The sequence below is a fragment of the Microtus oregoni genome, unplaced genomic scaffold (genome assembly GCF_018167655.1).
Source record: "Microtus oregoni isolate MIOR12 unplaced genomic scaffold, Mior012 000031F_ref0000149, whole genome shotgun sequence".
NCBI lineage: Eukaryota > Metazoa > Chordata > Mammalia > Rodentia > Cricetidae > Microtus > Microtus oregoni.
In genome coordinates, this window is record NW_024543090.1 from 4218507 (window position 1) to 4245468 (window position 26962).

Consider the following 26962-nt stretch of genomic DNA (forward strand, 5'->3'; position numbering starts at 1 on the left):
AATACTGGGATTAAGGCATGTGCGCCATGCCAGGAAATAAACACGAGAGAGAGAGAGAGAGAGAGAGAGAGAGAGAGAGAGAGAGAGAACGAGAACACATAACAGTCTTTTTCAGTGTAGCAGAATTCCTATTTATTTAAAATGTAGCATAGAAAGGAAAAGCCAAGCCAGGCATGGTGGCACATGCCTTTCAACCCAGAATTCAGAGACATGCTTATCTGTATATTACAGGCTAGTCTGTTCGACAGCAAACTCCAGGCAAAGGCAAACCCTGTCTTAAAAGAAACAAAGATTCTTTTCTGGGTACTTTTTTCATGGAGAAACAAATTGCTAATTAGATTTTATTCCAATTAATACCAGGCCTAGAACATACCAGGGAATTTCCCATACACAAGGGGTTTAAATTACCAGCACACAGTCTTGTCCACTTAGAAGCTTTACTACTCAATTAAAAGATGATGGAGAATTATATTTGAAATGACAGTGATGAAGGAAAGAAAGTGCTCATGGGGTAACATTTGCATACAAAACTGAAAGAAGTCAGAAACCAAGAAGAACAAAGGAACGAAGAGATCACTGTAGTGACTAGAGTTAATAAAAACCTATCATAGGGCTGGTGGGATAGCTCGGTGAAGAAAGTGTCTGCCCTGCAAGCAAGCCTGTGGCCAACACTGAAATGCAAGTAGAAAACTGGCTCCAAAGTTGTCCTCTAGATGCCACACACACACGTGTGTGTGTGCGGAACATGTGTGCACGTCAACAAATTAAAGTGCTAATTTTAAACAAGATTTTAAACGTATGTGTAGATTAACCCTTTCATCTTATCAAAAAAATAGAAGACTGAGAACTCATCCTAGGTTGGCTGGTGGTGGTGTACGCCTTTAATCCTGGGAGGCAGAGGAAGACAGATCTGTGATTTCCAAGCCAGCCTGGCCTACAAAAAGAGTTCCACGACAGCCTGAGCTGTCAGAGAGAAACCCTGTGTTGGGGGAGGAGGGGGAGGATGACAACGGACAGGCACGGACAACAACAAAACCATAAAAAGTCACCCTAGCCTTCTTACCTGTTTGCAGTTGATCTTGTTGAAGCTCTGTTTGCTCCACTTGGTGAGGCTGACTGGGAAAACTCTGATTGTAACTAGCCTGGTACTGATTCTGTTGTTTCAAGGTTTCTGGTTCATTAACAGGAGGAACTGGGGCATTCATATTGAACACCTGTAGCAAATCAAATAAAAAAAATTGTGATTAATACTTCAGGAATTCTGCTGACACTAATACAACCCTATTTCAGATTATAGTACTTTTTCTAGTAATTGTATAATTTAAATATAATTACTGATGAATCAGTGAAGCATAACATCTAAGTTCTACTTTCAAACATTTCAGTAAAATAAAGAGCAGAGATGCCAAGTTACACATCTAGGTTCTAAGTCCACAAACATTATACAACACTCCTTTGTTTAAAGAGTTAGTATATGCATTTATGTGTATGAACTGCACATATGAAGGCTAGAGGACAACTTTCATAAGTTAGATTTCTTATTCTCCCATTTGAGTTCCAGGGACCTTACCTACTGATTCACCTCTCTGGCCTGTTTGTTTTGTTTAAACTAGATCTTTTAACCTTTGGAGGAAAGCTAAAAATTTTACGTATGAGTGACTCATAAGGCTAAAACTCATCCCTGCGAAGTCTAACAATCAGAGTCTAGTGGTCAGTAAACATAACACAGATACAAGGTTCAGCTCTATTTACCATGACTCATAGTACACACTAAACAGTGATAACTGCTCACCGTTTGCATGGATTGGAATGGAGCCGCATTTACATTTATTCCACTGCTATGCAAAGGTTTACTTGTCCCAGTCTGGAACACTTGAGGCTGAGAAGCAGCAGGAAGGGATGGTGATGCTGTAGTCTGGTCTGTATTTAAAGATATTGCTGCCTAAACACAAAGTGAAGAAACTACTTTAATGGTAAACTAACACAAAATAGGACCCAAAAGAATCATCACTGCATTTGTAGTTTATGCCAGGTAATGCTTGATAACAGAACTTACCTGAATCTGATCCATTGGCTCCTTTTGTGGCCGCTGCTCTGTAGCATGCGAAGGTTGGTACAAGGGTTGAGACGCTGTATACCCCTCACTTGTGGATGAAACCAAAGGAACCTATACAAAAATAACAATATCAAACCTTATTTTCTTCAAAAAAATTCATCATTAAAAAATTATACTAACTCTAATACTGATTCAAAGAAAGATATGTCTGTTAAGAGAAAGAGAATTTCTCTCTGTTATTTTTGAAACTATAGACTATATGGCTGGATAGGTAACACACCTTTAATCCCAGTACTGGGGAGGCAGAGGCAAAGAAATCTCTTTGACTTCAAGTTCTACATAGCAAGGTCAATCAGGGCTACATATTGTAACTGTTTCAAATGAATTAAACGGGCAACAATTGCAAATTATACTGATATTTAAATCTTAAAGTCTAAATTAGTTAAAGTAGTTAACTTGTAGTGGTTTAGTTTGTTCTGGATTTTTGTTTTGTTTTGCTCAAGACAGAAACACTTTCTCTGCATAGTCCTGGCTGTCTTAGACTCACTCTGTAGACCAGGCTAGCCTCAAGCTCAGAGATCCACTTGACTCTTCATCCTGAGTGCTGGAATTAAAGGTGTGTGCCACCACAACCTCGCAACTGTTTTAAAGACATTTATTTCCCTTTAATATGTTATTACAGGGCTGGAGAGATGGCTCAGTGGTTAAAAAGCACTGACTTCTTCCAGAGGACCTGAGTACAATTCCCATCAACCACATAGTGGCTCACAACCATCTGTAATGAGATCTGGCGCCTTCTTCTGGCCTGCAGGCGGCAGAATGTTGAATACATAATAAATAAAATCTTTTAAAAAATAAAAAAATGCTATTACATATGCAATTATCAATGTAAAATAACTTTTAAGACAAGGTCCTAATGTGTGAAGTATGAAAAAATTTTAAAGTCACCAAAACAAAAATAAGCATGGAAATGAATTCTAATAACTACCTATAGCCAATCAATTTTAACAGAAACTTGAAAAGTGATCAAGTGCATCCCAGACTAAGAACGAGTCCTCATTAAAAAAAAAAACATAAATGAAACTACCCATCCATTCTTACCTGTGTGGCTTCTGCTTGTACAGGAACTTGATTCGGTTGGGCAAGTCTAGATTCAGAATGAACTGCAAATTTAAGAGCATTGTTACATAAAATAAATTTCTTAAGAGAAAATCCAATTTTTAAAAATTTATCTACATTATATATAGTGCTAAGGGTAAATTTCTATAACCAAATGATTAATGAATTTTCAAAATAAATTGCAAAGTACAACTAAGATTTCAGCTTTCAAATTAGTACTAAGCAGAGATTACAGATTACAGTCTTGTAGTTGTATCTATTTTGTGCTTTGAGTAAAGATGCCAGTAAGAAAAGTTATCAGTAGAACGTAGTAAATAACCAGTGCCTGTACTTTTGAGAAAGTCCACCTCTGAAAGTAGCGTTACCATTCCTAATTCTCACAGCCAGGTGGCCTGTCTGGTCCTGGAGAGATGACTCAGCAGGTAAAGCACTGCTGCCCTTCCAAAGAACTGGAGTTCAGCTTCCAGCATCCACAACAGGTTGCTCATAATCACCTGTAACTCCAATTGCAGAGGATCCAACACCCTCTGACCTCTGCAGGCACCCAAATACACTGGCATATTTACACACACAAATAAAAACAATGTTAATTTTTAAAGTAGCACAAGAAAGTAGTATTACTTATATTCAAGACTTTGACTAGGGCTGACAAGAAGGTTCAATGGATTAAGAAACACTTAGGTAGTAGTGGCACATGCCTTTAACCCCAGCACTCAGGAGGAGGCTGGTGGACCTCTATAAGTTCAAGACCAGCTTTGTCTACAAAGAGAGCTCCAGAACCAGCTCCAAAGCTAGAGAAACCCTGCCTCAAAAAACATAAACAAACAAAGAAACCAAGAGAAAAGAAACACTGTTGTCATCCCTTACAACCTGAGTTCTTTTTATCTTTAGAACTCTAATGGTAGAATGAAAACAGTCTGTCTCCAAGTTCTCCTCTGACCTCAATATGCTCAATAGAATTGTGCGCGCGTGCACACACATACACACAAGTATTAATAAAACCGAACAATATAAGACTTTTGGCTACATTTTTAGCAAAGTTAATATCTTAAGATCAACTTTATGTTTCTATAGGAGATTTAAAAAAAAACAAACCATAATACAGCCAGGTACAATGAAACAAATCTTTAAGTCCCAGCACTTGGGAGGTAGAAGCAAATGTATCTAAGTTTGAGGCCAGGTTGGTGTAGACAGTGAGCTTCAGCCAGGGTTACATAATAAGACCCTGTCTCAAAAACAAACAAACAACCAAAAAAAAAAAAACCCCAAAACAAACAAACCACATGGGCTTTTTTTGGGGGGATTTTGAGACAGGGTTTTTCCGTAGCTTTTGGTTCCTGTCCTGGAACTAGCTCTTGTAGACCAGGCTGGCCTCGTACTCACAGAGATCCGCCTGCCTCTGCCTCCTGAGTGCTGAGATTAAAGGCGTGCGCCACCACCGCCTGGCTCCACATGGGCTTTTTAATAAAGCACACACACAGTATTCACCTTTATTAGATAGTCTCCACTTCCTCCTGCTTCTTTCCCATCCATAGCTAAACAGATCATCAAAAGTACAGGCCATTGCATAGGTTTTTAGAATGCACCACCAAACATCAGTGGAGAGTCTAATGGGCTTAGTTAGCATTAGCTGAGTGTATGATAACCTTACAGGTATGTAAATACTACATGCCTTAACTTTGACACAATACCAATTTCTGAATTCCTTATTCTGGTGGAACTCAGAAAAATGAACATTAAAAAAAAAAAAAACAGGGTTGGGCTGTAGAGCTGTTGTTGCTGCAGGGTACCCAAGTTCAATCACAGCACCCACTTGATGGCTCACAATTACTCCAGTCCCAAGGGATGCATGTGGAACAAAACATACATGCATACAAAACATGTAAAATAAACCTAATAATAATAATAAAAACAGCTGCTCTTCATGTTGTCATTAATCTACTTCTTGATTCAGATATGACATAAGCTCCCTTTCATGTACAGAAATCCTAATTATATTTCAAAAGTTAACTATTTGTCACTAAGCAACCTTCTGACACTAAAGAATATGCCAGGTGTGGTGGCATACACCTATGATTGGAGTACTTGGGGAGTAGAGGCAGGCAGTTCCCAGTGAATATAACGCCAACCTGGTCTACATAGTGGATTCTAGGAAAGTTGCAGCTATCTGAGACCCTAGCTCAAAAATACATATATATATAAGTTACTCAATATAATGCAGACTCTATGGGGTGTTACTTCAATCAATGATGCATACTGAATGTCTCATTCTTCTCTTCCTTTCATGCTCATGAATCCCTCCAAGGATGTATCATCAGAAATTTTCCCTCAAGAACTCTGAAATCAGTACTAGGTCTGAAATTTATTTCCTCTCTTAAAAAAAAAAAAAATCATTGAAGGCCTAGGGATAGTTAAAAGACAGACTTTGGAGGCTGGTAAGATGTTCTGCCAAGCCTGATGACCTGAATTTGTTCCTGCAGAACCAACAGTTGGGACTCCTGAAAGTTGTCCACCACACATGCAAACACTTGCATACATGTGCACACACAGAGGCATATGTTCTCTAAAATTGAACTATTTTTAAATCATCATTACTAACCCGGAGGGCAAACAAGCTGAGGCATTTCCATGTTTTGGGTAGGGTTCATAGGTTGTGCTGAAACTATGGCAGGATCAAGCGTCTGATTTTCAAAATCCAACATTGAATCCTACAAGTCAGAATATAATTGAATTACGTCAAACAATATACATACATTTAAAGTTACTGTTAACAGTGCTTTACTAAAATACACTTACCTGTATGAAATTATAGGGCCCCTGCATTTGGGCCATTAGATCTTGAACTCGCTGCCGTCTCACAAGTGGATCTGACTGAGCCACTGGAGTCAAAGAGTGGGGTTCTGGTACTGACGGAGATGCAGCCTGAGGCTGCTGCTGGAGTGAGTTTACCACCTGAAATAGGAGAGGAAAAGAGACTCCAGCATCTTCACAGCTGTTTCCCAAACACTAAATACACCATCTAGACTGTCATGAGGAAAACAAGCTTTACCCAATAAAAGGTGGGAGCAGACAGATGGCTGGATAAAAGCATTCCCAGTCAAACCTGAGGACAGGAGTTCAATTCTCCAGAACACACAGGGTGGAAGGAAGCAACTGCAAACTGTTCTCTACCACCAACATGCACCTCATGGTCCAAACCAACACTTAAATAGTATTAAGTTTGCAGAAAGCATTCTTTCAGAGAACCTCTTTTATCCTCCATCCCCCCAAAAAGAGGTTCCTCAAAAAGGACACAACGCATAAACATTTTGGATTAATATAGTGCTTCCAGTTTTCTTGACTTTAATAATTAGCATGTAGTATTTTAGTTCACTACCTTTCAATCTATTTTATTTTAATTTTAAACTATAGAGGAATATGAAAGGGACTAATGAAAACATTTAAGGGACTTATATCAGAGACTACTTCAAGAAACAACAGAAATCTATAGTCTAGTAATAAAACAGCTTTTAAGTAAAGTCAAAGACGACAGCGACACGTATTTTTTGTGAGGTGGGAGCCCAAATTTTGCACAACATGGTCTCAAAGAAACAAATAAGGAGGCTAGAGATACAGTTGGCACTTAAGCATACTGACTCTCTTCCAGTGGACAAGGCTCGATTTCCAGAACCCACACGGTGGTTGACAACCATCTGGAACCCCAGTTCAAGGTTATCTGGTGCCCACTTATTCTGGCTTTTGAATGGCATTGGGCACACATGGTATTTAAACATACATTCTTGCAAAACATCCCTCTATATTAAAAATAAATGTTAAAAACAAGATAAAGCAAACCGTGGACTTTGACAGATTAAATGTGTCAATAATACAAAAAAACTAGAAACCTAATTTATTCTCAAGATAGGTAAAAATTGCTAACATCAAATGACATTAACCTTATAATACAAAAACCCTTACCTCAACTGTCTCAACTGCCCACTCATCTACTTGCTCCTTCTCACCACTGGTGAACTGTGTTTCTGCCATGAATTGTCTATTGACATACTGAAAAGAAAAATCAATGTTTAGGCTATCTGTTTTAAAGACAGAAGGATAAAAGCAGTATTAAATTAAAAAAAATTATACCTCTGTTGATTCAACCTCACTTTGCTCCGTGTATTCTTCTGTTGGCTCAGGTTCTAGAGTTAAAAAGGAAATCAAGCAGAAGAAACTTCTATAAGTCAGTGAAACTGTAATAGTGGAAACCTGTTATATACTTATCTCAATCTACGAGAGGTACAAGGAGCCAAGGGGAGCCACATATATTTAGGTGATAACGTATTAGGCTTGTCTATTGCAACAAATATACCTCTATTGCTGTAGTAAAGAAATTATGCAATTGCAGGAGAATGAAAGAGCAATTTAAATTGTTTATACGTATATGGATGTTTTTGTCTGCATGTATTGTATATAGTCCACACAAAGGCCAGACAAGGATGGCAGATCCCCTAAACTGGAGTTATAGACAGTTGTGAGCATCCTCTGGATGCTTAGAATCAAACCCTGAACCGGGCAGTGGTAGTGCAGAGGCAGGCAGATGTCTGTGAGTTCGAGGCCAGCCTGATCTAAAGAGCTAGTTCCAGGACAGGCTCCAAAGCCACAGAGAAACCCTGTCTCCAAAAAAAAAAAAAAAAAAATCAAACCCTGGTTCTTGCAGAAGCAGTCAGTGTTCTTAACTAGGGAGACATCTCTTCCCCACCCCCATCCACATTTTATGCTTAATTTCACTATGAATCTAAAACTGCTCTTAAGAAAAACAAAGTCTGGGGCTGGAGAGATGGCTCAGAGGTTAAGAGAACTGACTGCTCTTCCAGAGGTCCCAGATTCAATTCCCAGCAACAACAGGTGGCTCACAACCATATGTAATGAGGTCTGGTGCCCTCTTCTGGCCTGCAGGCATGCATGGAGGCTGAACACTGTGTACATAATAAATAAATTTTAAAAATAAAGGAAAAACAAAGTCTGTAAATGATAACCTAAAAAAGGTGAAAATTTGTTTCAACATACTCAGTTCCACTTAAAATCTAATCTAAAGTAATACGTTACCATCAGATAATCAAGTAATATGAATATATTAATGGTAAGTTATTATTATTATACCTTTTGTTTAACAGTTTCTTTACGTTATTCCAGGATGAATTACATTCATTAACAATAGCTTCTAGGGTGAACATAAAGAAAAATAAAAACCTTCTAGATTGGGCCTGGAGTAACATGACATACACACATCTGGAGACAGGGTCTCACTATGTAGCTCTGGCTATCTTGAAACTCACTTTATAGACTAGGTTTGCCTTGTACTCACAGAGATCCACCTGCCTCAAAGCATGCCCAGTTTGATGCACACCTTTAAATCCTACACTCTGAGACAAAGGCAGGCAGATATCTAGGAATTCCAGACCAGTATAAGTTATATATAAGACTAACTGAAGAAAAGCCGGGCGGTGGTGGCGCACGCCTTTAATCCCAGCACTCGGGAGGCAGAGGCAAGCAGATCTCTATGAGTTCGAGACCAGCCTGGTCTACAAGGGCTAGTTCCAGGACAGGCTCCAAAACCACAGAGAAACCTTGTCTCGAAAAACCAAAAAAAAAAAAAAAAAAAAAAAAAGACTATCTGAAGAAAAAAAAACAGTAACAATAAAATTTATTAATAAAAGCAGAAAAACTAACATCACAAAAAGCCTGTCTTGCTGAGTAGTGGTGGCACTTTTAATCCAGCATTCAAGAGACAGAGCAAAGCGGATCTCTTTAAGTTCAAGCCAATCTGGTATACAAAGTGAGTTCCAGGGCAGTCAAAGCTACACAGAGAAACCCTGTCTCAAAAAACCAAAAGACAAATCTATCTCACTACCCATATTCCACCAATAAGCAGTCTTCCCCTTAAGGCTTGACCTAACAGCACAACCTAAATAGAAACCTGAAATATTTAGCAATTTACTACAATTTAGATAGCTGGTGCTCAAGTAGGTTTTTACCTTAAGCAATCAAATTCTGAACTCATGTTTTGAAATAGCCCCAAAATTTTGCAGTAGCTAACTGTATTCAATTTTACTCATCAATTTAAGAATGTCCATGAAAGTACTCAGATTATCTAGTCCCACTAGTGTTGCATTAAGATGATAAATAGGAACTGCAAAGAATCCCTTGCTGTTAAGTTTACAGACCAGGACCATAGTCTATACTCTCTCCCCACCTAAAAAAAATTCACATTATCATATTTTATGTCATTACATGATCAAAGCCTGTAAGACAAATGATAGGCACTGAATACTTCAGATTACTAACATATCTTGCCAAACTTCAAGTGTACTTTAAAATTTAAATATATATGTAATAACTAAACACACACACGATTATCAAAGGAAACGGAAAGGCAGGTCAGGACCAAAACTAAAGCTCCTATCTTCCCAAGTACTCACCAGCTTCAGCTACCTGGTCTTCCACTGTAGGTGCTGAGGCTGCCTCTTCCTCCTCACACAGCCCATTCTGATGGCTGTGAGTGCTGTCAAAGTAGCTTGACTGAAAAACACGCTCAACAATTTCCTTTAGTGCTTTATCTGGAAAAAAAAAATGATGTAATATGAATTACAATGTTGCAGTCTGACAATAACAGATTTGAAAAGTCTATAAAACAGAAGTAAAATTAATCAACTGTTAGTAAAACACACAAATACATAAATTACAGCATAGTAGGAAGGAAATAGAACCTACTCACACTATTACAAATCAAGTAAAGAAGGAATAAAGCTAAGATTATTGATTCATTCAATAAGCATCTCTGTTGCACATGCTGTCTGTGTTAGGCATGTTCTTGGCACTGAAGAAATGACTCGGAGATTAAGAGTACTTACTTGTTGCTCTTGCAGAGGACCTACGCTCAAACGGGTTGGCTCACAAACATCTGAATGTCAAATCTAAGAGATCTGACACTCTCTTATAACCACCTCAGAAAACTGCACTCACAAGCATACTCATACAGACACATACTCACACAAATAATTAAAAATAAATCTCTTATTTTTATCATTTATTGGGTGAGGGCATTTCAAGACAAGGTTTCTTCATGTAGCCCTGGTTGTCCTGGAACTTGCTTTGTAGACCAGGCTGGCCATAAACTCAGAGAAATCTGCCTGCCTCTACCTCCTAAATGCTAGGATTAAAGGTGTAAGACACCATAACCAGTGCACACTAACCTTATAACCTAATGGAAGGGGTTATCAAAATATAAAAATGACAAAATTACATGATATAAAATAACAGATTGGTCCTAGTCAGGGTGAGACTACCAAACTTTCCTTGCATAATCAGGCAAGAGCTAACATAGAAGTCAAATATATATGAGGGAAGTATTTCATGGCAGAAGAAAAGCCATTTACACAAATCTTGCCCAAAGAAAGGTATCAAATACAAGAAATAAAGGATGTCACTGAGGCATGGTTAAAAAAAAAAAACAAAAAAACACCAAAACCCAAAAATCAAAATTTTTACTCATACTTTTACAAAATGTCTTCAATATTGCCGGGCGGTGGTGGCGCATGCCTTTAATCCCAGCACTCGGGAGGCAGAGGCAGGTGGATCTCTGGGAGTTGGAGGCCAGCCTGGTCTACAAGAGCTAGTTCCAGGACAGGCACCAAAGCTACAGAGAAACCCTGTCTCGAAAAACAAAAACAAAAAAAAAAAAAAAAATGTCTTCAATATTAAATAGAAAGGAATTTTAAAGACTCCTAGCTACAAAATCAGAATTATCTGAAATACTTACAGGTTGTTCCACATACAGGCTTTTCTTTCCCTTCCAGCAAGTCCCACAAGTGAATGGAGGCATGTTCATACTGCTCATTTAACCTTGTAAATAACAAAAAACACATTAACTACCGTCCAACTGTCAATTAGAGCAGTATCTCTGAGATTCTATTACCAGATACCACCATACCTTAAACTCATGTCCCGCTCGGGGTCTACTAACTTGTAGAACTCATCTAATAATGACAGTTCTTCTTCAGACAATATTGGCACTCCGTTCAAACCTTGTTTCAGATCAGTTCTGACTTCGTCATCTCCCAGTTTATCCAGTATGTACTGTAACTCAAGAACAGTTTTTAAGCGCTTCTGCTCTGCTTCTTCTCTCATAAGCTGCTCCCGACGTGCAGTCTTCTTTATGGTTTTCTGAATCTGCCAAAGAACATTAACATGAGACATCAGAATTTCAACTTGGTACCACCTTCTACTAACTTGCAAGAACAAGCCAAAAATCTACCAATTCCTCCTTGCTGTATTGTATCATCAACAATCACTGATGGGCTGGAGAGATGGCTCAGTGGTTAAGAGCATTGCCTGCTCTTCCAAAGGTCCTGAGTTCAATTCCCAGCAACCACATGGTGGCTCACAACCATCTGTAATGAGGTCTGGTGCCCTCTTCTGGCCTGTAGTCATACACACAGACAGAATATTGTATACATAATAAATAAATATTTTAAAAAAAAAAAAAAAAAAAATCACTGATATCAGAAAGGAGTTTCAGTATTTGAAAGACAGTAAACAAAACTCAGTCTTTATGAATTGAAAAAAAAAATGACAGAAAAAAGGATCATATAAATTAGGTAAAGTATAAAGTATTTTTTTTCTCAGTTTGAAGGGCTGAAAGGAGGACAAAGTCAAATATTTCTCTCCTTCTTTATCATGTTTAGCATCAGTTTAGAAGAAAAAGGTAAATTTTTTTTCAAGAGACATGGCACTATTTTTCTTTACACTTTTCCACCACCTCAAGCTTCGCTAGAATAAACTGACATATATACACTTATTAGGGGATTGCAGAGTTGTCTTGGGATCAAGGAGCACTGTCTGTTCTTCTAGGGGACCCAGATTCAATTTCCAGAACCCACAGGGCAGATTACAACCATCTCTCACTAAAGTTCCAGGGGATCTAAACCCTCTTCTGGTTCTACAAAGATACTGCATACATGTGGTACAGACACATATACAAGCAAAACACCCATAAAAGATTTTATAACCCATAAAAAAATTTCTAACTTAAAGAGAATGAAGGAATAATGAAAATTGAAATAACAAGATAGTTTATATTGGCACCAGAATAAATGGTATCAAAGCAATAAATGAAAAGTAATCACACAGTATACATATATAAAAAGTGATAAGATGTTACGTTAGCATGGGTAAGTAAGCTTACAAGGTGAAAATGTCTACTGAAATGAATGAGCTTTTCAATGTTGGGAGCAGTTTAAATGAGGAAGGTCTTTCACAGGTAGCTGGAAGCAGAAAACAGAAAGAGAAGTAGTGGGGGAACACCTTAAAGAAATAACTGCCCATACGTGCGTATTAATGTACACACATGTGTAAACCCACACACATACACACCTGGAACAGAAGAACTCAGTCATCTTTTCTGAGATGCTCTCTTTTTTTTTTTTTTTAAGACAAGGTTTACCCCTGGCCTGACACTCACTTAGGAGGATAGGCTGGCTGGATAGCTGGCCCCTGGGATCTATCTGACTGTCTTCACTTCCTAGTGCTAAGATTACAAGCAAGTGCCACCATGCCTAGCCTGTAAATGGGTTCTTGGGATCTAACTCAGGTCCTCACTTTTAAGAACTCAGATCCTAGCCCAAAGATTTCTTTTATAATAATTGTAATAAAATATAAGCTCAAGTAGTGAAGGTGTGAGCAAGAAAAGATAGATTAAAGCTAGGCTAATGCTACTCTATAGATACAAAAGAGTCTAATATTTATAAATATGTAGATTAACTGCATAGCATCTTTTTAAAAATAAACTATATTTAGAAAAAAAAGGTCAGAGAAAAAAATAGTTTGTCTATCTTAAAGTTCTAACCTAAACAAGCACAAATATCTTTCACTTGGTTATTATGGTTGCTGTGTAACTGCCATACCCTGTACTAACATACCGGAAATTTTAGTAAAGGTCTAAATTCAAGCGCTGAGAAGTAGAGTCTTTGATGATTACTTTGGTCCTAAGGGCACCACTCTGATGAACTGATAAATGTTGCTATGGAAAAGGCTGTGGAAATACAATCACACTCTTCTTCCCTCTTCTGTCTTGTTACACAATTCTAAGAAAGGTCTTACCAGATGCCAATATCTTGCAAGGTCTTGGACTTTCAGTCAAACTGAGAATATCTATTTTTATTGTTTACAGATTGCACAATCTTTGCTATTCTATCAAAAGGCTCTGTAGTGGTCTGAGTAAGAATGGCCCCCATAGGCTCATGTATTTGAATGCTAACTCATCAGGGAGCGGCACTGGTGGTGTGACCTTACTGGAGGAAGTGTCACTGGGGGAAACTTTGAGGTTTCAAAAGCCCAAACCAGACCCAATTCTCATCTCCCTCTATGAATCCAAATGTAGAACTCTCAAGATTCTTCTCTAGCACCATGTCTGCCTGTGTACTGCCATAATAATGGGTTAAACTCCTGTAACTGAAAGTTGCCTTAATCATAGTGTCTCTTTACAGCAAAAGAACAGTGACTAAGATTGGCACAAAAGAAAGGTACTAGTTAAAAAATTCAATTATTGTCAGCCAGTAACATGTATTTAGGGAAAACTTGCCCTTCTGTTGGATCAAGGGTTGATTAAGAGCAGTAAATGTATCTATCTGTCTATCACATTCCTTAAGAACATTGGTGAAATAAATATGCATAAAATTAAAGGAATTTATGGAAAAATATTTTTATACTAGCTGAGATTTCACATAATTATGTTTATCCTATCTTTAACACAGTCCTTTTCAAGAAAAGTGTTCTCAGTTATACAGAAATGGCAATTATATAGGATATAATTGAATCCAGTCTCCACAGCTTGCAGAGAGCTTATCAACAGTAGCGAAGGGATTAACCCCAAAAGATAAAGTTAATGGAAACTTTAATATTTTACACATTATCTTTTACTTACATCCTGACTTAGTGCCATGAAACTCCTCTGTAATTCCTTTGCAAATTCCAAATTATTTGTGACTTCCTGGTACTTAGATACAGCATCCTAAAATGACAAAAAAAAAAATCCATTTTCAGTAGAACACAACTATAAAATTTTCTTTTAAAATAATGAACACTGAGCCTTCATTGAAGTAAAACATTAACATCTTTACCAGCTGATCTTGATTGAGCCTTTCCCCTTTGTTCATTCGTTCCTGATAATCATCAAGCTTTCCCTGCATAAAAAAGGAATAAATTTTATCAGTTTAACCATGTCAAAATGAGAAAACCTAATTGATATTCAAAGTCTACTTCAAATCTTGTCTCAATTTTCAGCTATACTCCAGCTTAAGTAATATATTCATCTAGCTAAAGTTTAATAGCAAAGTAAGAAATAAACTGAATCACAACATCAAATATAAGAATGTAAACCCAAAAATACTGCTTATTTTAGTACTAAAAAACCAATGTCATAAGCCAGATGTGACTGAGCATCATGGTAGTTAAGATACTCTTCTACCCAACTGTACATACTGAACATAAGCTACACTTCTATGCTTCATCCTTCCTTCATCCATCCTTCAAAGCATTCATGCAAATAAATGGCATAAAGTGAATTCATTCAGGAAAATAGTGTATTTGTTCTATTTAACCTTAATTAGCATGAAGCTACCATTTCACCTAGTCGATACACTGTAACCACTTCTCTGCTTCTTTGCAACTGAATAGGGTTTCAAAAATCCTCTGGCTTGAAATTATCTTTTTTTGTAAAAAAAGAAACCTTAGCCAGGCATAGTGTCACATGTCTTTAATCCTAGAACTTGGGAAGCAGGTGGATCTCTAAGGCCATCTGGTCTACACAATCAGTTCTAGGACAGCCAGAGCTTCATAAAGAGACCCTATCTGGAAAACAAAAAAAGAAAGAAAACCCAAAAGGTTTCCCAGGCTTTAAAGACTCCTCCTCACAGAAGACTCAGACAATGAAACAGTGGTCAGGAAGTCAAACTGTTAAAAACTAGAGGATAAAACACCCAAAACAGAAATAAAGAAACCACAGTTCTTTGATCAAAAATTCCTTAAGTTATCAAATTTTTTTAAAAAATTATATTAGTAAAACAAATGAAGTCACTGTAATAGTTTCTTCTTAGCATTACATAGGTTATTCTGTAACTGTTAACACTTTCTAATATAAAAGTACCCCCTGGGACTAGCTATTTATCAGCATATGTAACAGAGAATCACTGCTAAGACATAGAATTGAATCATCACGCAAAGATGAGCTAGAAAGGAACTCTGTACACTATTTCATACAACCAAATCTCTACAATGAAAAGACTTTGTTGTTCTAAGTCAGTAAGTCCTAAAATGTAACCCTCAAAACCAGCAACATCATCAAGGGAAAACTTTTAGAAATACAAAAATCTTCGTACCAACCTCCATGTTGGGGTCCAACAATCTGCATTTTATCATGCTCTCTGTGACTCTGTACACAGCTAAGTTTAAGATCCATATAGGTCAAACACAGAGTAATTCCCCTGTTAAAAGTATGTCCAGTAGAGCCCAGAAATTTTAATTTATGAAAACAAGTTGCTTAAAGGTTCAACTATAAACAATTCAGAAAATTGAATGGTTTGGTTTCTAGACCAACTATAATCTAACCCAGCAACCACTGCATAAGAAAAATTATCCATTCATGGTCTGAATACTTGTTAAGATTTGCATCTGAAATTCCTCCCCCAAAGCATACACCATGGTCCCAAAGCAGGAGTATCCCGAGACAAGACTTTTGGAAGTGACTAGATGAGTAGTAATTAATCCTCACCAATGAATACTAGTCTATTGATAGGTTTACAACCTGACAGGTAATAGAAACTTGCCAAGAGTCTTGTCCCCAGCCCCTTCCTCTTTTCTGTTTTCCAGCTACCATAGCAGCTTTATTCCAGGTTGTGTTCCTCATTTAGATGAAGACAGAACGAAACTGTGAGCCAAAGTAAACCTGTCTTCCTTTGATTTTTTTCATGTATTTGATCATAACCACAGAAAGCTTACTCACATTGAATTACCACCACCTTTTACTGAAAAATAGTGCTTCTGTTAAATCTTAGTCAGAAACTAAGACCCCAGAAGTTAAAAGTGGTGTATAATTTAATTCAGTAATGACCTTGTACTAGACAGCCTCAACAGTCTACTGTTACATTACAAAACAGTTTGCCACACTAGTAAAGTTAAACTGCTAAGTAGCTTTTGGTGAAGGAAAGTGATGCCATTACTCCACTGCCCAACACCACCAGTGAGTGGTACCTTAAAGATAAGATAGCTTTCAAACAACTAGAGACAAATGATACTATCTTAAGAGCTTTTGCTCTTATTTTTTACTTCCAATTCAAATTAAGTTCAACTAGAAATTTATGCATTTGGGTTTAAATTCCACATTATAAATTACGTTAATACATTTAGGCTATACTAACAAGTAAAACATAAAATAAAGGGGCAAAGATAAAGGGCAACAGATTTGTTTTTCCCTACTTCCAGAACATGGCCGTCTAACAGAGTGATAAAAACAACTACTCATCCTAAGCACAAAACGTTGTAAGCCTTTCTCCCCTGCAAAATGGAGCTCTACTCACAGCATAAAGAGGTATCTTCATTAGAAAGCCTATCATAATACTAATTAACACTAATCTATCCTTCATGTCTTGAAACACCAATTGTGAAATTCAAGTTAGGGTTTCTTCTTCAACTACTACATATAGTGAACTGTATTAAAAATTTTCAATTATAGTACCATATGAGGAAGACAAAAACCAGGGCATTTCCCAAAATAACAAATCTTTTAAGAAAAGGCATGCAGTAGTAGTATGACTAGATTCAAAGGTCAAAGACTTTAACCAGATGTTAGAGAAATAACTGTACCAAGTGCTATTCTGGCCCATTCTAACTCCAGTTTCTTTGTTCTTTCAAGAGTCAGCAGTACTACATGAAATTCTAACTATGAGATAGAAGTAAAATAACTTGTCATAATAAATCCCAGAAAAATCATGTGTACCTCAACAGCCCACCGTTTAGATCACTACATTTCATTTCTGCCTCTGCCTATACTGCTGCTTCCTTTTTCCGGCCTGCGATTATGAGGAGCAGCAGTGAATCTTAAGCCTCCATCCTTCCCAGAGTTCTGTATTGCCTTCAAAGTCCCTTTACTGACATAGGCTTCTAAAAACAATACAGAAAGGTGGGTATCTGTGACAGATGTACTCCCAAACATTACTATTATAGCCAACAATTCCCACTAAAGAAACCATCTTTAATTTTTTAAATGTCTGTTTTATGTGTATGAGTGTTTATATGCATGTAGGTATGTGCACCATATGTATATCTGGTGCAATGAGGTCAGAAGAGGGACTTAGACCCCTGGGAGCTAGTACAACAGAATTACAAATGGTAGGTCGTAAGCAAGAGCAACACATGCTCTTAACTGCTGAGCCACCCCAAAGAAAACATTTTTAATTATGCATTTTCAAAGAAATTCAAATGTGAAACTCCAAAAATACTAAATTTATTCGGCTGTAACTAGTCCCAGGAAGACAACACCTGAAAAACTGTGCTACCCAGGGAAAAGCCGGTAACTCCTGTTCTTAACTAATGAAGACTCTAACCTGAAACAGATAAAAGTGAAGCCTAAAATTAAAAAAAAAAAGCACCTAGCTATATTTTATGTTCCCAAGTCAAATAAATCCAGTAATACTTGAACACCCATAAATCCAGACACAGAAAGGTAGAGATTTCTCTTTCCCTTAACTTTATTAGTGATTTCTCAAGATGCTATTTCAAGTTACTAAGGCCTCCATTCCCCACGTCATCACCTAGAGAAATGCCACTTCTGACTGTCTAAGCAATGGGCAGCTACTTCCTAGTCACTCTCCACTGAGAATTAGTAGCTGGTAAAATTCGTAAAAGCAGCAAAAATTGTCAGTTTTTCAGAGAATAGTGGAGAAAACACGTACAACTCAGAAGATCTGTAACAGTTCTCTTCAAATGCTGAAGGCCTGTTCATGTAGCATTAGTCTGCCCTAAACAAAAAAGTATTAAGAGTGTAAGAGGAAGGTATTTCTCGGTATTTATTAGATGTTATCTAATCTCATTCTATTTTTTTTTCAAACAGGTTATATATACAAAAGTTTTATTTCACAATTTAAAAAGATAATCCTGCAAAACCCTTACTCACTGTCCATGCAGAAATGGAAGCAACTGACCCTGATAAGAAAAAGAAAATTTAGTCAGAGTTCCAACACCATCTACTTTGATCACACTCTTACAAAATCTGAAGCTGGACTAGAGATGAAGCACACTGAAGCTTAGTGTGCTTTTGCCTGGTATGTCAAAGGCCGAGTTCCATCCTCAGTACACCACCTAAAAGTCAAAAGCTGAAAGTTGAAAAATATAATAATCACAAAGTTTTGGTTTTTGTTATTTTGTTGGTTCTTTTTTAGTACTTAGAACTATTTGCTGTTTGGTTTAACAAAGTTATTCAAAAAGGTGAATCTACACAATTGAAAAACACAGTAGTAGGCTGGCCTCAAACTCAAAGATCCATCCTCGTGCTGGGATTAAAGGTGTGTACTGTTTGTCACAGCCAGAACCTGGAAACAACCTAAATGTCCCTGGATCGAAGAGTGGATAAGGAAAATGTGGTACACTTACACAATGGAGTACTACACAGCAGAAAAAAAATAATGACAGCTTGAATTTTGCAGGAAAATGGATAGAGCTAGAAAACATTATTTTGAGTGAGGTAACCCAGACACAGAAAGACAACTATCACATGTACTCACTCACTCTAGGTGGTTTTTAAACATAAAGCAGAGAAAACCACCCCACAAACCACGCCGTAGACAACAATGTGAACACAAAGACTTACATAGATCTAATCTACATGGGAAGTAGAAAAAGACAAGATCTCCTGAGTAAAATGGGAACATGGGGACCTTGGGGGAGGATTGAAAGGAAGAGGGGAGCAGAGGAAAATATAGAGCTCAATAAAAATAAATAAAAAATAAATAAAGGTACATACCACCACCATGTGTCAATTTTTTTAATTTCTATGTTGGAATAAGAACACATAAAGAATGCATGGTCTAGTAATTCACAATGGTTCTCATGCAAGGAATTACCCTTGACCTCTATACTACAACTATTGACAAAATCCTGCTTACACTACCAGAAATTTCTATTTGTTCTACTTGTTTTCATCAATTCTGCCCACCTGAAAATAAAAATACAAGCTCACTTTAAAAAAAGAAAGAGCCAGGCAGTGGTAATCCTAGCACTCAGGAGGCAAAGTGCAGGCAGATCTCTGTGAGTTCAAGACCAGCACCCACAAGGTACATCACAACCAGCTGTAATTCCATTTCCTCAGCAGGTTCTATATAAACATGGTACATTTAAAAACATTTAGGAAAGCATTCATATACACAAAATAAACTTTAAAATATTTTAAAGAATTTGAAGCAAAAGGGCTTATTTAGTTCTCCAGGATAATTACCATGAACAATTAGGTTGAACATCATTATGAATTCTAACTATCTCAATGAATTTAATGATAGTCAATCACATTCAGACCTGAATCATTCTATAGAAGCGTTTCTATTTGCTTTTCCATAAAATGAATTGGCTTTAATTCTAAGGTGGCTTTAAGCTCTAAAAAAAGTTTAAGTTTCTGGAACAACATGGTAATAAAATTAAAGTCAATCAGTCATGACAAAATGTTTTAACCAACTAAATATTTCACTAATCTGAAAAGATGAGACAGTGCTAATCTTTCATCTAGTTCTCAAAATAAATTTAACAATTGTTTACTTAAAATTTAACAAATTACATATTTTTTTATTTCACCTTTTCAAGACAGGGTCTCTCATATACTTCTGGCTGTCCTGGAAGTCAATATGTAGACCAGGCTGGCCTCAGCTCCACAATTTATATTCTTAATCTATATATAACACAAAATGTATTCTTATTCACGTAAGTTCCTGAAGTAAAATACTTCGGCCAAGTAATCTATCATTTAGTCTATCATTTTTACAACACTCATGATTCTGTTCTCACCCAAGAAAAGAACCATGGTGGGGGGAGGTAGATGACACATGAAAGAGCTAAGAACCAATTACACATCATAACTTTCCCCCTTGGCAAGATGAATTTAAAACACTAGACCTCATTACAGATGGTTGTGAGCCACCATGTGGTTGCTGGGAATCGAACTCGGGTCCTTTAGAAGAGCACGCAATGCTCTTAACCGCTGAGCCATCTCTCCAACCCCTTGTGTGGTGGTTTAATCCCAGTACTCAGGAAGCAGAGGCAAGTGGTTCTCTAAGCTCCAGGACAGCCTGATCTAAACAGCAAATTCCAGGACAACCAGAGTTACTTAAAGACCCTATCTCAAAAACTAAGCTTTCTCCCAAATTAAGCATTATAGCTTTTTTCTAAGAACACAAAATCAAGTAACTTTAGCCTCTGCATTGCAGAAGAATAGATCTTGCAAATCAATGAAGAAGCTAATTCACCAGAAATCTGAAAATTATTCTCCCGGGAAAAAAATTTTTATCAATAAAAGTTTAAAGAATGAGTATCTGTCAAAACAGCATATACCCTGCACAACAGATGCATCAAAGATTCTAAGGGACACTGCAGATCTAGAAAAGTTAGTCTTCTTTTTTTATCATTATTTTGTTTTCTCAAGACAGGGTTTCTCTGTAGCTTTGGAACTTGTCCTTTGGTCACTTTGTAGACCAGGTTGGCCTCAAACTTGAACTCTGCCTCCCAAGCACTGGAATTAAAGGCAAGCATGCACCACCGCCCAGCTTAGTTTCACTCTTTTTAATGAACAATATTAGCTATAAAGATATAACATGCATAAAGCAGTGGTTCTCAACCTTCCTAAAGCTGCAACCCTTTAGTACAGTTCCTCATGTGTGGTGACCCCCAACCATAAACTATTTTCACTGCTACTTCATAACTGTAATTTTGCTACTATTAGGAGCTGTAATGTAAATGTTTCCCAAGGATCTTATGTGACCCCCTCAGAAGGGCTATCCAACAGCCTCCCAGGGGTTGTGACTCTCAGATTGAGGCGTACTGCTTTAGAGAATGGTGTAAAAATATACTTTTCCTTATCAATTTTGGTTACAAATCATTTTTTAAAGCAAAAGAATGCTAACCTTTCACCTAGCAGAACTGCCAGTTGTTTTAAATGCCATCTATTATAAACATCCCTCACATCCAAACTCATTACATCTTTTTTTTTTTTAAAGACAGGGTTTCTCTGTAGCTTTGGAGCCTGTCCTGGAGCTAGCTCCTGTAGACCAAGCTGGACTTGAACTCAAGACATCAGCCTGCCTCTGCCGAGTGCTGGGATTAAAGGTGTGTGTCACCACCGCCTGGCCAAAACTGATTACATCTTAAGCTATTAGATGAGTGTCTCTTAAAATTCAGACTTTGTTTCCAAATATCTTATATAGTCTAAGACCCAGTTCTGTACTAAAAGGAAACTAGGCAGTAAGTCCCTCAACTCAGTATTTGTACTTTGTTTAAATCAAATTTCTAAGGATTTTACGTTTGCATTTGATTCTCTATATTATAAATGTAATTTTATTGTTCTACATTGGTATACTTATTAGCCCAAACTTTAAAAATGACTAAGACATTTATTTATTAGGCTGAATTACATAATATTTCACCAATGGTAAGCATTCTCACTGGACAGAGAATAACTTTCCTCTGATGGCAGAAATTAATGAAATGAACAAAACTTACTTTTCTTAAATTTTTTTTTTTTTTTTTTTTTTGGTTTTTCGAGACAGGGTTTCTCTGTGGCTTTGGAGCCTGTCCTGGAACTAGCTCTGTAGACCAGGCTGGTCTCAAACTCACAGAGATCCGCCTGCCTCTGCCTCCCCAGTGCTGGGATAAAAGGCTTGCGCCACCATCGCCTGGACTTACTTTTCTTAAATGAAATAAAATTGTATCAGGTCTCAGGTTTAAACTGATACTACATTATCTACTGGTAACTTTTGTTAAGATACCTTCTTGGTCTAGCAGGTTGTAGTATGAATAGATAAGAAACAAATATAAATTGCTAAATTAAAGAATATGGCTATTGCATTAGTTTCTAAAGACATATTAAAACAGATTCATAGCGTAAACCCTACTTTAGGTCCATTACAAATTACAAATGCTCAATCCTGCCAGGCACTTGGGAAGTAGAAGCAAGTCAATCTCTGTGAGTTTGAGGCCAGCCTAAGGGGCAAGTTTCAAGACAGTTAGGGCTACACAGAGAAGATCCATCTCCAAAAAAAAAACAAACAAAACAACAAAAAAACCCACAGTCATTGAAAAGCTCTCACAGGACAAATCATCCAGTAATAAAATGAAAAGTAAAAACCAGATTTGTTTATGTTAGTACAAAATCCAATGCCTCCAATGCCTTAAGCATCTGTGGCCATTAAAGACACATCAATAGTCTAATGAGTAGCTCTGCCTGTGGATTATAATCTTTTCACTGATATTTAGCAAACAAAACACTGAAAACAAAAGAAAAAACTGATACAAAATATTTTTATGTAATTGTTTGTTAAATCATTAGGTTATCTGAGTCTATAATATCTTTAACAATAATTACATTACTTTTTTGAGGCACCGTTTTGGGACAGCCCCTGGCTGTCCTGTAATTCACTCTGTAGACCAGGATGGGTCCGCCTGCCTCTGTTTCCTGAGTGCTGGGATTACAGGCATGCACCAACACTGTTCAGGTGATAGCAGCATTTCTCTGGTGGAAAGAATTCAAATATTTACACCTAAACATAGCTGGCCAGTCATGGTCCAAGCCTTCACAGGCCCTTTAATCAAGATTTCTGTGTCTTGTTTATCAAATCCCCTTAAACACCTAGTAAATACAATGACTGCTACTCGCCACTGTTTTTTGTGGTTTTGTTTATTTTTCAAGACAGGGTTTCTCTTTGTACCAGCCCTAGCTGTCCTAGAACTAACTCTGTTGACCAGGATGGCCTTGAACTCAAAGAGTTCCTACCTACCTCTGCCTCTTCTGGTGCAGAAGATCTCATTACAGATGGTTGTGAGCCACCATGTGGTGCTGAGAATTGAACTGCGAACCTCTGGAAGAGCAGTCAATGCCCTTAACCTCTGAGCCATCTCTCCAGCCCCTCAGCGTTGTTTTTTAATGAATATATTTATTACAGCCACTAACAGCTATACTTAAGAATATTACAACATTGAAGTTCATATTGGTTTCTATACTAGAAGGCCAAAACTCCCCCAAAATTGCATCAGCATTTTTGATTACTGCATTAAGAAACTTTAAGATAACTAGACTCAGTTTCACACAGGGTGGCAAAAACTCACATAGCAATTACCAAAAATGCTGGTATACAACTGCATATTTGAATGTAGCTTATGATGCTTTCACTATTTTAATACATTTTCCAATTACTAAGAAAACACCTGTATAACAAAATAATTCTCAGAAGAGCTTGAGATCTCAAATGTATATTCTCAATTTCAAACAAAGTCTGGGAAATTAAAGTTTTTAAAAAGTAACAATCTTCAACACTGAGACAGAAAAGTAGCAATGGGGAATGTACTAAAAAGGGAAAGTCAGCAGATAAGTTATCAAGCTAAGACATAAAATGTCATGTTTTTTTCCAACTTCCTACAGCTCAGATTTAAGCCAATATTCCTTTTTCAATCCTACCCTGTGAATGACTAAATAAAAATCTTCACTGGAATTTTTCAAAATTGAAAATGTCCTGAAGATGGGCAGGCACAAGGTATCAAAGTTACATTTTACCTACGGTAAAAGGCCAAGTTAGCCTAACAGTCCCAGGGGTAATTACCTCCATTTTTACTGTACTACCCATCTGCTTGTCCTTTTCCACTACTTTTCTTAAGATAGAAATTCACTTCTACCGAGACCCTTCAAATCAACTGTGTTGGTATACAGTCCTGCACTAAAAGCGTAAAACAAAACGCTGACTTAAGTAATCTCACCGTGTGGCCTAGAATATCTAAATATTAAAGCCAAAAACTGAGTGGGTGTGGCTCGGTTTTTTTTGGGGGGGGGGGAGGCTAGGCGGGGCGGCTGCTAGGTCTCTGCCCTCCCCCTCTGCTTTCGCTTTGTGCTCACAATGCAGCTCCTGTACAGCGTTTCCCTCTCCCGCAGCCGCCGCCATGTTAGATACTCCATGTGCCTAGAGACCCAGAGGCAGTCTACTCCAGTCTAATCTAGATCCACCCTCGAAGGCTTGCAATCGAAGATGGGCCCCCGGCCCCTTTAGTATGCTGCAGCAGCAACAAAATTAGTTAAAATTAAAAGTCGCTGCAAAAAAAGGAAAAAAAAAAATCTCGTGACTAGGCTGAGCGTAAGGTTCGGAGCACCCAGACAATCGAAACAAAGGGGGAAATGTAGGGAGCCCATCAGAAGAGGATGGGGGTACCCAAGCGAAGCCCGGCTCGAAACGAGCCTGATGGGCCTGCGACCCTAGTTCAGGGTTGACACACATCTCTCCCTGGGAAGAGGGGCCAGAGCCATTCCACCAGCCTCGAGCCGTGTTAAGGGGCAAACGCCACTGCTACGGGGCATGGGCCTCTCAAGTCCACGAGGCGATCGGCTGACCAAGCCCTCGGTTTCTTCCCCGTGGCCTCCACCGGATGGCCCGGCAAGGGGCCCCACCACCTAGGCAGCCCATTACCGCGAGGTAAGGCCCGACACGGCGTGATGTGAGTAACCGAGGCCTAGAGGCAGAGCCGCGTTCGGGTCAGGTGACAGGCACCTCCCCGAGGCGCCCGTTTTCTGGGCACCAAACTCCGTCCAGCGCGGAGACAGGCGTGCCGGGGCCACAAGACCTCCCTCTCCGTTATCTCCTCGCACCTTTTTTTTCTCCAGGTTCCGAAGTTTCTTGTCGATCACCCCGAGAATCTGTTTCATGGCTTCGGTCTGGACCGCGCCGGTGCCGGTTGCCGGATGCTGAGAAGCCGGCGCAGCTGCCCCGGCCGCCGCCTCACTCCCGGAGGGCCCGGACGGCGGCGGCGGTCCCGACGACTTGCTGCCGCTTCCGCTGTGGCTGGTGGCCGAGGGCATCTTTAGACCGAGAAGAGAGGAGAAAAAAGCGGGAGGGAAGGACAAGAGCAGCGAGTCAGGAGACGGACGGGGCGAGACGCGGGACAAAACGCGCAGCGGGCGGGCGGAAGGCTGCGCGCGTGGTGGGGGAGGGGGAGGCGCGCGCCGCCGGCAGGAAGGGGCCCGCGGGCACGCGCGCGACCCGCCAGCAGGGCGCCCGGACGCCCGCCCCTCCCCCTGCCCGCTCGCCCCGGGGCACCGAGCTTGCGCCGGGGGCGGGGCCTGGCACGGTAGCCGCCAACCGCCAGGGCAACGGTCCCCATCGGGTCGGGCGCCACCCGTTGCCTGGCGAGAGCGAGAGGGACAGAGGTCAGGGCCAGGGGTGGAGGAGGGCACTGGAGTGAGCGGGGTGGGGGTGGGGAGGGCAGGAGCGAGCCCCCGTCGCCGCTCGGGCCGCCCCGAAGGTAAAAGAGACACTCGGGCGCAGCGGCCCCTCTTCCCCTTCGGCGCCTTGGTCCGGGATGGCGCTCACCGTGCGCGCGCGGAGCCGCTGGACGTCTGGAGTGGGCAGCCGACGGGGGCAAGGGTGGCGCTGCGTTGCGAGCAGAGGCGTGCGCTCCGTGGGCGCAGACCGCTTCGCCCTGTCCCCGCTGCACTGAGCTGCTCCTAGTGGGACAAGAGCCGGCGCGGGAGGGACTTAGCCAGGCAGCGCTCGGAGGGGGGGGGGGCGGGGGCCTTCAAGCCGCTAGGGCTGCCCGACGTGAACGCCTGTCAGGAAAGATCGCCGGACCGCGTCCCCGCCTGGCCGGAACCTCTGCGCCGGGGTCCTGTTGCTCTGCAAATCTATACAGTACCCCCACAGAGGCCACTGATGCCGTGATTTGTGTTTTTGAGTGGACTCTATGCTGGGGTCCTTCAGGCAATATCACTTGACACCCAAGCGGGGACAATAGGTGTCAGGCAGCAGGCTCCGGAGCTGGGGATTGCCCCTTGCAGAGCCCTTATTTGGGGGTGGTGGGGGTTGGGGGGGAGGCAAAGGTTTGTGAAAGTAAGGGGTGCGTGGGGTGGGTGGTGCATTCCCAGCTTCCAGAATTCCATCTATATGCACAGCAAACAAACACCCTAAAAGGTCTGAAAGAAGACAAATGGCCACATAACAGTCATCCAGTAACCTGGCATTTTCTGCAGAATCCCTGGAAAATGAGCATCCTTGAAGGCTTTTTGATGTTCTAAAATGTCCTAGGTCATGTTTAAAGCCATCTTCACCTACCCTGAGATAGATAACAAGTACGCCCAGGGCCTGAGTTTCTCAGCTTTTACACACACTTTTTTTTTTAGATTTTATCCAAAACTTCAAAGACTATGCTAGATGGGGTTGGAAGTTTTCTATAAGAGAATTTTTCCGGGGGTTGGGAGGTGGGCAAAGCGAGGATGGACAATGAGTAGAAAATGAGCACTCTAGAACAATCTATGAATATGATCCATGGAAAATTCAGCATAGCGTTGTGTGACAACAGCAAATGGCCAATTTATAAATTCCATGAAAAGATTTAGAAGAGGATTCTACCAAAGTTACTCTTCCCTGATAATTAAAATGAATAATGCCGGCAGGCTGGTTTCCTGGAGAAACAACAGCAGCCTGTGGCCTTGAGATATTCCAGTTAGCTGTAAAGTCTGTCATC

The 26962-nt window shown here is 39.5% G+C and overlaps 1 protein-coding gene across 2 annotated transcripts in view; it reads right to left on the reverse strand.

The window, feature by feature from the left end:
- The window catches only part of Caprin1 (cell cycle associated protein 1), a 33777-nt gene extending 7798 nt beyond the window's left edge, over positions 1-25979 (reverse strand). Inside the window, exons 1-15 of one of the 2 annotated variants that reach the window (XM_041678750.1) lie at positions 25813-25979; positions 25092-25301; positions 14332-14394; positions 14136-14222; positions 11145-11383; positions 10974-11056; positions 9634-9771; positions 7301-7353; positions 7133-7219; positions 5972-6127; positions 5775-5883; positions 3158-3219; positions 2057-2167; positions 1793-1942; positions 1064-1214 (exon numbers count right to left, since the gene is read on the reverse strand). In XM_041678750.1, coding sequence (XP_041534684.1) covers positions 1064-1214; positions 1793-1942; positions 2057-2167; positions 3158-3219; positions 5775-5883; positions 5972-6127; positions 7133-7219; positions 7301-7353; positions 9634-9771; positions 10974-11056; positions 11145-11383; positions 14136-14222; positions 14332-14394; positions 25092-25301 — 1699 coding nt within the window. In that variant the 5' untranslated portion in view covers positions 25813-25979. Of the gene's footprint in view, positions 1-1063; positions 1215-1792; positions 1943-2056; positions 2168-3157; positions 3220-5774; positions 5884-5971; positions 6128-7132; positions 7220-7300; positions 7354-9633; positions 9772-10973; positions 11057-11144; positions 11384-14135; positions 14223-14331; positions 14395-25091; positions 25489-25812 lie in introns of those variants that run through there. The other variant, XM_041678751.1, reaches the window with a different exon arrangement.
- Between the last annotated feature and the right edge of the window lie 983 nt (positions 25980-26962).